This window comes from Chelonia mydas, chromosome 5, assembly GCF_015237465.2.
Source record: "Chelonia mydas isolate rCheMyd1 chromosome 5, rCheMyd1.pri.v2, whole genome shotgun sequence".
Lineage (NCBI taxonomy): Eukaryota > Metazoa > Chordata > Testudines > Cheloniidae > Chelonia > Chelonia mydas.
The window spans coordinates 50,684,697-50,701,025 of record NC_051245.2 but is presented as its reverse complement, the minus strand read 5'-3'; the positions used below and the strand labels follow the sequence as shown (position 1 = coordinate 50,701,025).

The following is a 16,329-nucleotide window of genomic DNA, read 5'->3' as shown; positions in this document are numbered from 1 at the left end:
GTGGTTGAGGCTAAACAAAAATTATTTAAAATACTTTCCAAAGTAAGTAAAGAGCAAAATGTTTATGCCCAGGTGCCTCAAGTTAGATTTCTAAATCCCCATTTAAGCTCCTAAACAGAAGTGTCCTGATTTTTCAGAAGTGCTGAGTGACTTCCTCACTTTCTGTTCTTAGTGGCATTCACTGCTGTCGGAAGTGAGTACAACTCTATTAATTTAGCACAGTATCTATGAAGATTAAACATAATTTCTCCTAGTTCATACCAAGGTCAATTGGCACGGCAAGTTTCATGAAAATCAGACTGAATTTTTGTTTTGCTTCTTCAGTAGACATTAACATGAGTATGAAGAACAAGCAATTTTTTACATTTTAGCTACAGTATTTGTTTCTTTATGAAGAGGGCATCTTTGAATTCTTTGAAATGGTAGGGAAAACGACTTTGTACAAAAGATCTTCACAAAAAGAGTGATGTTTCAAAATTTGCAAAAGAGCAGTAACCAAAATTCCCCCATCAAGTTTGAGCCTGTATAGTCAAGATAGTGCTTTACTCTCAATTCCATGTGCTTGACTTATACTCGATGCAGTCCAGACAATCTGAGAGCTCACATGGAGGCCAGTTCACCATACCAAACTCATTAAAAGAATGACATGTACTATCAGTTATACTCCACAGAAAATTAGTTTTCTCAGACACTTACTGTACGCTTAAAGCTCCTGGCTGCTGTTTTCCTGCTTGAATGAATCCATGACTTGACTTTCCTAAGGTTTTGCTACAGTCATATTTCTAGATACCAGGCTTTCTCAATAACAAGCCAAAGGTTAGTCTCCTGGGGTTCTGTCATTCTTTCTCTGCCACTTATCTACCGCTTCCTTCCCTGGCTTCTTAGAATGGATATTATTATTATTAGGCCAAATCCTGGGGTCCTTGCTCAAGGAAATTCCCAGTAAATTCACCAGGAGTTTGCTTGAAAATAAGGGCAGTATGTTAATAACAACAATAATAAAAATTAATAACTTTATATAGCACTTTAACTGTATACAACGTAGAACAATATATATTCACTGCCGCAACTGCTTCCAGAGGGATGAGCACTTTGGCCCCAGTCCAGCACAGCAGTTAAGTAGATGCTTAACTTTGAACACCTGAGTGGGCCCATTCAGTGACTGCTCACATACTTAAAATTAAGCACATGCTTAATTGCTTTCCAGGATCAGGATGAGAGGGCTCAGAAGCTGATAGGAACAAGCCCTAAATCAGACGAGACCAAACAAAGAAAATTATGAAGGTCAAAACAGATTTTCCCAATTAGTCTGTTCTAAGCATCTTGTATTAGAGAGAAGATCTAACCAAACCCTGGTTCTGAACATCCTTCAACACTGGGAAAAGGTCAGATACAAACTCCTGGGCTCTGGGTCATTTCTAATTATATATCATTTGTAGAAAGGCAAAATTAGTATTTAGCACTATCTCACACCAGATTCAACAATACCAATATGTTTATATCCAGACATTTTCCCCTACATAAAGGACTTTAAGCCAATTAAATATTTCTTCAGCCTTCAAGTTCCAAGTAAAATAAGAATTAAAATGTGTATCTCTTGGAGATTTTGTGGTATCTAATTGGTAACTTGTGATGAGATATGGTTAACTTGAGGAGGAGTGTAGCCTGTATCAGGGCTGCAGTTCAATTTGTATTACAATTATAATGCAGTCTAATGTAATGATTGGATTTCCAGTTTGCATAAAGAATGACCACTGAAATTTGATGCAACTAGCCTCCTAAAATCTATATTGTAGTAAAAATTAAGATTAATCCAGAAGTCTGATTTCATTCCAACGTGTCATCTCTCCACTGCCTTTCCACCCCATATAGTGGAGACCCCATTCAGATGGGTACCTGGTCCACAAGTACCTTCTACCAGGCTATGCAGCCCACAAGATGTCCAACAGTGACCAGTGAAGGGAATGGTAGTGTACCCAAGGAAGTGCAGGCAGCGTTAGCCAACAGTGTCCTCTGGAGCTTTAGCTTCAACTGAAAGCTACCCTCCAATCTAGTTTTACTTATTCATTTCATAAGCTGTGTTGTATGTTATATATAAATAAATTTAAATATACAATGAATATAAAATGCATTGCAAATTACACTGCAGTCCTGACACAAGCTACAGTACAAATATAGGATAAGATTAAAATCACCTGTGTGAGAAAGAGAATAATGAACACAAAGTCAAGCTCACTGTTGTTATACTTTTGGAGGGATGTTAGTAAGCTGTGAAATAACTGTTGTTAAAATGTGGATTCCTCTTTTTCAGTACTCCCCCAGCATGACAATGAGTGTGTGATCCATACCAAGTCTCCTCATGAAGACCGCAGTGAGTTGGCCCTCTTCAGAGAGCTACTACAGAAGAAAATTACTCGTCCCAGTGTACAGTTTAACAAAAGGATCTCAGACACAACCAGACCCACCATCTTTTCCTACCATCTCCCCAGTTTTGTGAAGAAAGTGGGTCCAAACATGATTCAAACAACTATAAAGAGTGGCATAACAGAACTGCCCAAGAGTGAACTGCAAACAATTATCCTGTGTATGTATAAGTGCGGATAGATGTATATGTGTGTGGATATGTTATATTGACATACATACACACACATATACATATATAGACCTGCAGGACATTGTAAAATATTATCACATGACATCTTAAGTAGAAATAAGAAATAGAGACTTTTATTCCATCTTTTTTTCACGTTTACATTTTAACTATTAAAATTTGCGTTCCCTCTCCTCCCCGAACTGTTCTGTGCTGCGTATATCACTGCTTTATAAGTTATTTTTTAAGGTGAACCCAAATGGTCAATTGTTCTGATTTTGTAAATGTCTGCCATCATGGATAGGAATAAAATTGCTCGTAAGAGGGCTTTCACAAACTTGTATCATACCAGTTACCCTGTGAATCAGAAACTGTGCTCTCTCAAGAAATAGAAGAAAGCTCATCTTAATTTTGTGGGGAAATTTAATAATTTGTCACCTGGCTTTAGTGGTATTGGGGGTTTTTTGTGTTTTTTTTTATTTGTTTTGCTTTTTTGTGCTTAGTACCTTTAAAAATAGGAGCACTGAAGGTTATTTTTCTTCCTCAAATGAGGCCTAATATCTGCAAAATCTACTTTAAATGGAAGTCTGAGTTTGATACAAGACTCAGTTTATCCAGAGTATTTTAACATTGCTGTAAATGAGCTCCAGTTGCTATAGAACCCAGCAATAAAGTGGCAGGGCTTCTTCAGTCCTTGGAAATAAGTTTTCCCTTTAGCCTGATCTTCCATGTGTGTGGTAGCAAGTAGAAATACAATAAAATCCCTATTACTGAAACCTCTTTTTCTAACAAACTGCCAGCTCGTCTCCCTTTTCTATTGATTCTTGGCTGACTCCCAATTATCCATAGTCCTGATTATCAGAACATATTTAGTGTCTGCCAAGCCATTCAAATAATCAGGATTCCACTGTACTTGATTTGTTATTTTTCACCAGGAATACTAGAGCTGAACTCCTTAGAAACTTTCCAGTACATAATCACATTAGTGAACCAAAATGATTGAGCATTTTGTGGGTACTTCCCATGCAGGGAATGTTGGAAGGCTCATGCCCTTATATCAGAAACAGAACAGGAACAGAGGTCTGAGCCTTTTTATAAGGAAATCAGGATACTGTATTTCAAAACTTTGGAGATAGTGGGGAAAAAAGGAAAGTGGTTATACGGCTTCCTGCACCATCAAAGAAAAGCCTTTAGGAGGAGTCTCCTATCCCTTAATGTAAAGCTCTAAAATCTAAGATTATATTACATTTAATTCCTAATGACTCCCATCTTCCCCAAGAAAATGAAAGGATGTACCTGCGTGGTATGAAAAAGGGTGATATTCAGAACCTCAGGCACAAAGTGTCTGAATTAAATTCATTCTGCCGATACCAAGCAATGTTCACCCCTCAAAATTCACACCTCAGTGGGAGATCCCCAAAATATGGTGCTCACCTGCAGATTTGTCAGGAGAATTTTGCCCTTAAGTTGTGATAAAGGGTTGCATGTTATGGGGGTCAATGTGCAGGTAGACGTACATCACTGCATGTATCAGGAGTAGATCAAATTCCCTGTTAGCATATAAATGAATAAAATTAGAATGTCTTTTACCCCACTGTTGGAACTACATAAAGAGTAAACTCTTCTTAGGCACCAGGCTGTTACTAGAAATTGTATTCAGATTTTAAAAATTTTATGAGACATTTCCCTTTAGTTAAAAAAAATAATAATGATCATTTGTAACCTAAAATTAGATAAAAGTATTGATATGGTTCTGTTTACTTTACTCCCGGTTATTATCGAGTTTGAGTTCATTTATTCATCTTTTGAAAACAACTAGTTTTTGCTGTCTCTCAAAAAGATCCTTGGAGTACTAATCAATTTCACTTACAAAAAAAATTCAAAATTAGACTCCAGTCCTGCAACACACATGTATTTAACGTGACTACTGTGAGTAGTCTCACTGATTTCAGTGGGACAACTCACAGTAGTAAAGTTAAATGTGCTCACATCCTTAGTATTTACCAGATAAATGAAATAACACCTTTTGTTTACACATTTTCTTTTTCTCTTTTAGTTTTACATTACCAGGAACTGTTTATGGATTCCTTCATGGGGGAATAAATATGACCATTAAATAAAAATGATGCAAACCAGAATATAAAATAGAAATCATATCCTTTAAAATAGAACTGTCAAAAATGTACTAAATGTCCAGGACAATGATTTTAAATGTAAAATCACCATCAAAATATTTTCTCCTAGTTTACCTACAATAGCATGATGTACTTCTGGCAACACAGATTTTTTTCCTGTGATTTTTTTAGCACCCCCTTCCCAATTTTGTCCCACTTGTAGCACAACCTCTCAACTTCTTGTGTCCTCACCTCCTCTTCCAGTCCCTTCCAAAATATTTGTGTTAAATTAAACTGCTGAGTAATGGGATAGATCCTGCATCACTAAAGTCAGTAAGAATTTTGTCATTGACTTAAAAGGGAGCAGAATCAGCCCCTACAGTACTTAGGTGGGAATTATAGACCCTAGTCCTGCAAAGAATTAAACATGTACATATCTTTTCACACCTTAGTAGTTTCACAGACTCCAGTGAGACCACTCAGGTATGTAAAGTTGCACATGTGCTTAAGTCTTTGAAAGATCAGGGCTGTACATAATTAGAGATGGAAAAAGACCCATTTGATCATCCGATGCATCTCTTGAGTTGTTATGACAAACTTCATCACACATAAGTAATGATCTCTGCTACTCTTACCTTCCCTTTTTAGAGAATGATCCTGCAAAAGTTTACATACATAAGTAAAGTTACTCACATACATGTTGGCAAGAGCAGGTGCTTAGATCACACATACACATGTTTTGCAGCTAAGCCACAGGGAATAATAGTTGTATTTGCTAAATATGCAACATATTCAAAGGACGCCTTTTAGCTTTCAAATTTGTATCGGGTTTTTTGTTTGTTAACTTTCTTTTGCTTACAAAATTCTTTTATAAGTTTGCAATATAGAGACCAAAATTGAGATGGAAGGAAATTTTATTTCCAAGCACTGATTTTTTTCCCCTCCCACCAGTGTTTCTCATGCACTAGATGTTGATGTGTACTGTAACTGCTGTTTGTTTTTATGCTTATGCACCAGCATTGTCAGATGGAAATTGTCCAGATCTGGAAGTAATGCTAATTTAAGAGCAACAGGTCAGCTTTCGCACTAAGTTTTAAGATAGTGGTCTTTTTATGTTTTTTTAATATTTAGAAGATTAAGGCCTGATTTGCCAAACACTTTTTTTTTCAGTAAAATATTTTAAAAGAGAAGAGATGGAGCCTTAGAACATCGAAAGCAGGGAATAGTGGGTTTTCTTTCTCTCTGTAGAGATGCTGGTTGAAATCCTGGTGCTACTGAAGTGAGCAGGAGTTTTGCCTCTGATTTGAATGGAAGCAGGATTTCACTGTCTATGTAAACATGTGCAAAGGAATCTTTGTGTCCATATTTTATTTCCACACAAAGGTTTGTGGAGACATTAACTCTCCTTCCATCTTCATTAAAAAAAAAGGAGTGAAAGAGGTTGTATGAATCACAAGAACAATAGGCTGCCTGAAATGTACATTAAAAAGTACCTTAATATTTTTATATATAGATAGGGCACTTATATTATTTTCTAGTAAATTTGTGTGTGAAGAACTGAAGTTGAGCTCTGTGTTGCTCCTCAGTTTATTTTAAAATGAATTTAGAGTTCATGAAAGGTGCTGGATTTGAAAGCCCTTGAGACTAGTCTTTTGTGCACCCCACACTGCCCCAGTAGTGTGCCTCGACCTTGATCTGGAGGGCCTACCATTGCAAAGAGAGAGAGTAGTTCTGTCTCCAGTGCTTGAAGTCATTTGTCTCTCTGCTGAGTGCCACAGTTGCCAATTTTTATTTGGAAACCTGCTTGTTAGGGATTGGACCACCAGCTTATTAGACAATCAACTATGGTAATAACTTTCAGTCACCAACCCGCTCCAGTTTTGAAGTAGTGACCCATAGGTGAAAGGCACCATTTCCCATGAGCCTGAAACATCCAGTCCACCTATGAGCTTTGTATTTTAAAGGGAAATATTTTAGTTTAATTAATTATTTTGAGTGGCTCAAACTAGCAGAGGTGATTTAAAAACTTTCTTTTGTGTGAATCATAGAAATATGGGGCTGTAAGGGATCTCGAGAGGTCATCTAATCCAGCGCTCTGCACTGAGGCAAGACCAAGTATACCTAGACCATCTGTGGCAGGTGTTTGTTAAACCTGTTCTTAAAAACCTCCAATGACAGGGATTCCACAACAACGCTTCCACAACCTGTTGCAGTAGTTAACTATTCTTGTAATTTGAAAGATTTTCCTAATATATAACCTCATCTCCCTTACTGCAGATTAATCCAATTACTTCTTGCCCTAACTTTAGTGGACACAGAGAACAATTATGCACCATCCTCTTTATAACAGCCCTTAACATATTTGAAGACTGTTATCAGGTCCCCCCCAAGTCTTCTTTTCTCAAGACTAAACATGCCCAATTTTTTAAACCTTTCCTCATAGGTCAGATTTTCTAAACCTTTGATCATTTGTGTTGCTCTCCTGTAAGCTCTCTCCAGTTTATCCACATCTTGAAGTGTGGTGCCCAAAAGTGTGGACACCATACTCCATGAGGCTGGAATCTCTGCGTTAGAAGGATAACAAATTCCTACAGTGGCTAAAACACATTTGAATTTTCCCCTGTCCCATGATTAGCAAATGAAATACTGTATGTAGAGAGGGTTTGGAATTAGATGGGTAATTTAATGAGGGACCAGCTGTTACAATATTCAGAGTTGTATATTTTAATTTTTTTTCCCTTGATATAATGACTTTTCAGCTGATAAATATTGCACTGATGTCTATTTCCTGGATCATTTAATTATTTTTTAAGTATTTTAGCTCTGTTCCTAGCCATCTTTAGTACTTTTTGTTGTTGTTAAATGTGGGCCAAATTCGGTAAGATTTGGTCCTATGCATTGAAAGTTGTAGGGCACAACAAATTTACAGATTAATGATGCAAAAAAAAATTGCCAGGAGAAGTAAATTGCAACTGATGATAGCACCAGTTCCAGTCCCATTTGGGTTTGTTTGGGTGGCTTTGAGGGTAGGAATCATGTTGAACCACATAGTTTGCAAATAAAAACTGTTAGACTCCCTTCCGTACAAGTGACAACTCATTTCTCTTCAAACAAGCTGATGTGGCAATTTAATGTTAGCAAATGATCACATTAAGGATCTATCTCTATATTTCATGGTGCAAAAAAACAGAGATAAGAAATTCACTTCAGCCCTCAAATGTAAATGAGTTATACTTAAATACGTTGTGTGTGTAGCTTCCTTTGTTTCTCCGGACATTATTGGTCTGGTGCTGCAAGCCCTTACTCATGCAAGTTGTCCCGCTGAAGTCTTGATGCAGCTGCTCATGTGAGGAGCAGGTTTGCAGGATTATTTGCCTTGTAATCTTATTTAGCCATATACATAGGTACAGCAAAATGTAAAGGGCAGGTTGAAATCAACAAAATGATGTTGGTTATGAAGGGAAAGAGTCCAATGAGCTCTTCATAGATACAAATCATTGCTTTGGCTGCACACAATAGTTCAATTTACCAATATTATTATATTTGCAGCTTGTTACAGTAATAAATTTAGAATGAATAACTGGACCTTCCACTCAAAAAACGTAGTAAAACTCTGATCCTGCAAACACACAAAGTCAATGGGATGCCTCACAGGCTTAAATTTAAGATGTATAAGGATTTGTAGGATTGGAGCCTAAATTGTTCATTCTTGAGTCTTCCCTGAAATAGACACTTTATTTTTTTAATTTTTAGCAATGCAAGAGTGTATTTATGCATCAATATAATTGATACCTGGAATGGGATTTGGCTTTCTTCTGTTTCTTAATTTATCAGACCTCTCTCCACAGCTACCTAAAATATTTCTATGAATGTGTCCTTTCATCTTGTTTTAAATTGTGCATTCATATTTTTTCATTAAAACAGTTAACAGCTGTGCAGTTTTTATCCAAACTTATGTTTGGTTACTGTTCATCATTTAAGTTTAAAATATATAAGGAAGCCTCTCATGTAATGGGAAAACTTGCCATAAAAATGTATAAAGGTGTATGCCCTTTTCTTGGGTACATGTTTTCACGTTTAATAAAAACACAGTTTCCGTTTATAACTTGAAACCTTCAGTTTCTAGCCACCATTTAATTTCTATGTGTAAAGGAGGTAGAGAAAATAAATTGCTTTTGTTTTTCATTTGAATTCAGCATACTAAATATTTGCTGAATGACACAGCTTTGAGAAATTGAATCAAAACATTTTTATTCAATCGTTGTTGTGAATAACAAATTACATTCAAAAACTGTGATTCCTAAAATCAAATGTGAGAAAATTATAAAGGCTCTATTCACAAATATTTGAGTTTTTTGTGTGCACCAATTTTTCAACTGTATATGATGGATGGCCATCTGTGGCCAGTTAGCTGTGTATGGCTTTGTATTTGCATTAAGCAGCCTCTGAACGACACAAAGTAGACGCACTGGCATGTGCACAGAGTTTGGTAAGTAGTGGATGATTCACCTGCAAGAGTACACAAAGCCATTCACTAAATTCCAGATACTCCAATGTGTGACAATCTCTGCTGCCTAGTTATTCACTTCTGTAAATGCTACAGTATGTGTTCACATGATGATGCATTTGGGGGCTTCCTCCCGATCTTCATATGCCAAGAAGAGAATCCCCAGTTTCATTTTACTAACAGCAAAAATTTGGCGGCACTCAAGTCTGTATAGAGAATCCAGGGCAAACATGGATGATTTAAACAAGATTTTGTATTTTCTCAGTGCCCTGTTTTACTGAAATGGGGAATAGGAGAACTGAAACACATGGAAAGTAGGATTGTATTATTTATATTTACTCCTGCCCCTGCACAGAAGGAAATGATAACAATTACTTCTGTACCCACTTTTGACAGAAACCAAATAAAATGAAACCACTGTTAATAATTAACTGATGTGAAAATTAGGGAGGCAAATTATCAGCTGTGTAAATTAGCTCTTCCTAGGTTTTATTTATAGAGTTAATGTCTATATTCCTTTTTTCTCCTCTCTCTTTGGACTTCTGTTTTCCACCCATCCTACTGCATGCCAGCTGTTTGCACAAAAATCGTGTGCAATTGCTGCAAGAATAATTTACACAAAATCCATGCAAAATGTTGCTTACATTTGTGAATAGAGTCCTAACCGTACATAGATTATTTCATTAGAGATGTTGCAATAAACATTTTTTGTGTAAGAAATAGCCTGTTTCCTCAAGGCCTGATCCTGCACATTGCGAGGAATCCTCAGCACTAGAAATTAGGGCATGTAGCATCTCACAGGATTATGCTCTAAATCAGGCAACAGACACTCTGTGCCTCTTAAAATGATCTAAAACAAGAGTTGCTGTTTCCCATAGAAAATGGGGAGAAAAAATCCATCCTGAATAAAACACACATAATCGAAATAGAAGGCTGCAATGCTGCTTTACTAAAGCTGTCCTTGGAAAGTCCATGATTTGAGAATTGTACTTTATCAGCGAGAAACTGGTTAGCGACACACATCAACAAAAGAGATAGCCAAGATTTGGTAACTGCCCTGTTCTTCAATATATAAGTGCATCCCCCAGAGACTATAGGTCCCAGCGGGAGACCATTCAGATGAAGGTGAGATCCCCCTCTGAATCAGAGAGAACATTACAGACTGGGACATATAATCGCCATAGCCCATGACTATTATAGATAAGGGATGGGCAAAGTCTGAGTGCCTTGCGTTTTGACAACTAGACTAAGAGTGCATCAGAAATTAAAGTGTTTGCAGAAAACTGAAAGTTGATATTTTTTAAATTATACTTTTAAACAATATTATTCAGAAATTTGACCTTCAAAAATGTCAATAAAATATTTCCCAGACCTATTAAAAATTTCTAAAGAACTCCCAGTTTTTATTTGACTTACCACATTTCAGATGATTTTTAAATGGAAAAAAAATTAATTCCTAAGTAAAAACAGAAAAATCAGCATTAAACAAAGGTATAAATGAAGTGGAAGCTGGAGCTTTGGGGGCTTTTTTATTTCTAATAAAATTTAAGTTTCAGGAAAAAAAGAGAGAATTTTTACAAGAAACATCTATAAATTTGTAATGGCAATTAAAGAAATGTAAATCAAATTGATTTAAGTGTGCAAAGACCAACTTTGATTTGGGCTTTTTGTGGCAAGTATCCCCTTGCAAAAAATATTGTGGTGCATCTACTATTGTTTTCCTTTTTGTGTGTATGTCTGTGTGTGCACATGCATGCACATGCCCAATGTTAAAAACCCTTTATTACATAGGTTGGCCGTTCATGCATCTGGCAACACCTGCTTACTGTTGGGGGGAAGGAAGAATTTACTATCTGGTGGATTATATCTATTTCAGTTATTTAAAGCATTGGTAAACTATTGTCAACTTGTTCACATTTGCACAAGACATTCTATGTAGAAAATGTATATTTTTTAATGCTGGCATTATAACTTTGGCAATCATGCATACTCTGTACATTATTGTAGGTTTTGTGTAAGAAATCTTGTCACCATTGCTTAATACTGTAAATTCTTGTTTCAAAGCAAGAGGTGGCTTTTGATTGAACAGCCATGTGTATTTTATGGTACTGTAGTACTTGTTCTGTTGTCAAAACTTGCTGTTCACATGTGGTTAAAGCCTTGTTAAGCACGCTTAGGGGTTTCAGAATTTATTTTACACAGCACATATATCAGCCATTAACAGGGACATTAAATCATATGTAATGAAAGAAATTTCACCCGAGTTCAGGTCCTTTTAGAGAGCTTGGTGTTAGAGTTCAGCAAGCAATTGCTGGCTGCAGTTTAACACATTTCATTGTCTTAATGTTGGGTATGCATCAGTGTGTGCTTTCCAGTTCAGCTGAGATTATCCTTCCCAACCCAAAGCCTGAGTAACTGAACTCTGTGCAGGGAAATAAGCAGGTAATGGATATCCTTCTTTTTACCATCTCCAACCCACAATGCAGGCTACAGGACTACAGCATGGCACTTCACTGCCACTGTTCCAGCTTATAGGGGTCCCTGCCACTGTAACCATATAAGCATGGATCCAGTGGCCCCTCCTCTGGTCTACTTCTTCTGCATCAGGTAGTGGACACAAGTGCAGGAGATAATGAAGCACTACCTGCATACTATGCTCACAATCCCTACACAGCGCTACTAATGTGCCCATGTGAGGTACAAAGTCTTGCCCTCCTCTACTAAATGAATTGCATTCTTAGTAAGAATTATTCAGGTGGCCGGCAAAGGAAAGTAAAATTGAACTTCCCTCCCTCCCCATTTTTTTTTTGTTATTTTGTACAAAGAAGACCTGAAATGTTGTAGGTTTTGGTTTTTTACATATTAGGAATTCAGACCCTGTCTGGGCATGGATACTTTATGATATCCGGACAACTAGTGAAACAGCTGACAGCATGAGCCAAGAAACTTGAGCTATTGAGAGAGAAGGAATTTTTACTCAGACCATTTAAAACTGGTTTTTGCTTGTTTTCTTTAACAGCTATTTAACTGAAATAACTAATTAATATTTTGAATAAAGGAAGCCTTTATTAAATACTTGACACCTTCACCCTTTCAATTAAAATGTTAAAAGCCCACGGTAAACATCCCTTCTACTTCCTAGTGGTTCTCCCCCAAAAAATCAAGGACATATTTGTGATACTGGTAAGGTAAAAAAGAAAAAACTTTAAAAGATCATTTGAGAGCCCCTTTATATATCATTGAAAAGGCAAAAAGAGCACAAACCCAATTATACCAAAAGATCCTTTGCAGGTCACCTTTAAACAACTAGAAAGGTGTGTCATAGAGGAAGAATAGTTTCCAAAATTGTGAATTAGACTACTAGTCAATCCCTAATTTTATAAAGAAAGGAAAATCTTCATTCAAAATGCAACATTCAAAATAAGCAGAAATTTAATTTGAGAAAACAAATAAATGTTCTAGGATATAGTTCAGAAAACACAATCCTGTTTCCATACAATGGTACACTAATAAGTTCAAATGAATATAAAATCAAAGCTGCTAGTATGTGGGGGGGTCTCCCTAAATTTTGTGGGTTTCTGCACCAGCTGTCCTAGTCCCCCAAACTTGATCTTCATAGTCTACAGCTGCTGCAAGAACCACTCCATTTCACACCACCACCATATAAAGTTCAAAAACAAGTCTCACAAATATCATCTTTGAGGGAAGATTTCTGCTTTAAAAGCACATAAACTAGTGAGCCTTACTTTAGAATGGAAAATCATTCCAGGTGCAAATCTCTTTAGACCTTGTTTGTGAATAATTTTTAAAAGCATCCTTTTTAATCATTTAAGAAGGGAAGCAATAAGTACCCAGAGATCCAACAAGCTGCCTGACATCCATCACTTCACTTCCCAAATGATTGCGTTTTGCTTTGGGAGATATTTACTACTGTACCTGCAACCACTTGAAAGTTGCCCTCACAATGCCTCTGTTTTTGAATCATTGGTCTAAGTCCTTTAGAAAACAAATCATCTATCAAAGAATGGAGCATCCATTTGTGAAATATTCTCCTGTTCTCCACCATCTATTCCATGTGGTGGAATTTTGGTATGATTGGCACTATTGTGCAGAAATGTGCACACTTAATTTGATGATGATTTTGTAGTTATGTATTGAGAAAGTGCCCCTCCTTCCCCCCCAAAAAAAAGTGTCTCAGAAGGCTTAAAATGTAACACAATCACTGTGGTTGCCTGGTGTGAAAAGGAAGCCACCCTACAGGAAAAATTCATAGTTCCCTTGAATGCCATGAAACCAAGCTCCTCGGTTGTACCCCAAGGAAAATTTGTGACCGGGGCATGGCCAATGGGTCCATGAATTGTGTGGCTCAACTAACCACAAACATGTGAGAAGGTACCTTGCACCGCTGCAGCTTCTACTACAGCCCATATGTTATAGCAGCAACCAGGGCCCAGCTCCATGAGTATTCCACATCCTGGGCCCTGGTTGCTGCTATAACATATGGGCTGTAGTAGAAGCTGCAGGGGTCAGGTTCCCCACACCAAACTCATCTTTTGGATTTAACACAATTGTGGGTGAGAATTTCACCCCAAAACAAAACTGGAATTTTTGTGAAATACTGCATGGTTTTCTGTGCTCTTCAATCTTGGAGTCTAACTTTTCACATTAGATTCTTGCCTTCAGCATTTTGACTCTCTTATATTTTCCTTTTTTAATAGAATTTGAGCTGATTTTTGTTTGAATAGTTTTACCCCCTTTTTAAAATGTTAGCCTTAGTTCAGTGGATATTGTTAATTTTTTATTAATAATCTTTGATGGGTGCACAAAAGAGGTTCATTCATTTAAACTATCCAATAAGGAAACCATTACATAGGGGAACTAAAATCAACCAATCATGTTTGTTGCTGTCTAACTTCAAAATATTAGGTAGTTGTAGCCAAAAAGTGTGAATGTGCATAGCCTTTGTTTTAGATGAATTTTCTATGCATGGCAGTCAACATTTATTTTCCTCTGTCACGAGTATTACTGAACAACGTGGGCTGTTTGGAAAGTCAGTGATCTAGCAGTTCATAATTCAGGATTTTGAGTAGATCAGTCGTACTGGCAGTTCATGTTTTTCACACTGTCTCTTGTCAACGTCTGCCTTTTGCCACATCCTGATTTGGAGATGTGGGAATCCCATGCTTTAGATGATTAGCTCCTTGTAGGTGGTATCATTGCATGGGCTAACAAGCTCCTTGCAGAACATATTCTACCCTAAGCCCCAGAGCCTGCACCAAACATCAAGCCTCCCGGTTTTCCTGTTATGCTAGTGCAGCTTGCCAACACTCTCCACTAATTATTGGCAGCAAATCATAATACTGATTGCAGCAAGAGCTCCCTCTCCTACAAGTTAAGGAACAGCAGAGATTAAAAAAATATAAACGTGGTCACTCATGCCTTTATCACGTTCCTAGTGTGCCCAACTTCTCACAACCAAGGTGCTGAGATGCAGAATTTACCTCTGAACTTAGCTTAAAACTTCATCAGACAAGAGTAGATTTCATTTTCTTTCATGAGTCTACCAGCAGCTATACTGATATGTTTGCTTTGTTTTCTGAATTGCAAGTCATTTTATATTGAAAATGAATATGCTTATTGTGTGGCATTGAATGAAGTGTCGGAAAAGGCTGTTTATTATGTGCTAATACAGTCACTGCTTACCAGTTAGATATTTCAGGGGCTGAACTGCAGCCAAAAGTTATGTTCAAGAATCATCTTAATTTTAATGTTATACTCACATGAAAACGGGGCTGGTTCTCTTGCTATTTCTGGGTTTCATTGAATTTTAGGGAAAAGGGCAAATGGCACAATTGTTGTAATTGGAAAAGTGACTGTGATGGCAGTTAATTGACTGCTTTTCAGGTGCATCAAAACAACAGGATCCATTCTGTGACTCAGCTGATACGCTTCCAGCTGTCTTGGTAAATCTATAGTGAATGAATAATTTTTATGTTCGAAAGGGATTTGCCATTCTATGGACATAGAAGATCACCCAGATGACCTGCCAAGAGAGGCAAAAATATAGCAATTAGTCTGTGATCATATGCAGCATTATTCATTTTAATGTGCCATTCTATTTATACTTTCAATTTTTTTTAGCATTCTATGAACTTGAGGCAGTTCGGAGGAGGAAAATAAATCTCTCTCATGGATAGCAAAAACAATGTATAATTTACATTAAATGTAGACCACTACCATACCTTTTATTTCCTGTGCCTTTAACATATGTGAGTAGATAAACTTCCTCCCCTTTTCTTGGTGGTTTGATATCTTTAACTGTTGTCTAGTAACTCTGATGTCCTTCTTCAATATGGAAACATTTGACATAAGAACATTTGAGACTATTTGGGCTAGTGTGTATGTTTCACCCAGTGGGGCATTACCCATTCAAGAATGTCATATTCTTCATAAGATCATAAAACTCAAATTTGCTTTCTGCCATCTCCATCCGTGGGACTGCTCGTAAAGCAATTAGAAAGAAATATAGCTACACAAATGTCATTCTGTTTACCCAATACAGGCTCCATCCTGCATCTCTTGTTCACTCACAACTCCCATTCACCTGACAATTATTTGAGAAGGAGTTTGGAGAGTACAGAGAATGCAGAACGAGGACCTTCACAGGGGTGTATGCTGATGTAAGCCAGTGTCTTTTCGGCAACCAGAGAAATGTAGCGTTTTGCCAACTTCTTTCTAGTGAAAACACTGAGCGTGCTTAGCACTTTAACAAGTTTCAGAGACACAAGTGTCAGACTGTATAATTGCATCTCATCTAATTTTGACACTTAACCACTAATATTTTATGAAGTATGAATCTCAATAGTATCTACATGCTTCGATTCTGATATACCAATCAACAGCAAAACTGAACGGTGAACAGCCAGGTTTACACACAAAAAATCACTTTTTTTTTAAAAAAGGTTCCTTGTTTTGATTTTGTTCACTATTTCTAGAACATTTTCAACATTAAAATATTTTTCTACCTGGTTATCTGAGGCTTATCTCTCTTCACCAACCAGAATAGCCTGCAGCCTTCTACATTATGAAAGACAACAGAACTTCACATATATTGGCTT

The 16,329-nt window shown here is 37.0% G+C and overlaps 1 protein-coding gene across 6 annotated transcripts in view; it reads left to right on the top strand.

The window, feature by feature from the left end:
- SSBP2 (single stranded DNA binding protein 2) overlaps window positions 1–13,384 on the top strand; it is a 273,371-nt gene extending 259,987 nt beyond the window's left edge. For 3 of the 6 annotated variants that reach the window (XM_027828754.3, XM_037903177.2, XM_007066432.4), the window contains one exon: window positions 2,312–13,384. In XM_027828754.3, the coding sequence (XP_027684555.1) occupies window positions 2,312–2,341 (30 nt within the window). In that variant the 3' untranslated portion in view covers window positions 2,342–13,384. Of the gene's footprint in view, window positions 1–786; window positions 817–1,207; window positions 1,386–2,311 lie in introns of all 6 variants that reach the window. The other 3 variants (XR_006290933.1, XR_006290932.1, XM_043546805.1) reach the window with 2 other exon arrangements.
- The last annotated feature ends 2,945 nt before the right edge of the window (window positions 13,385–16,329 follow it).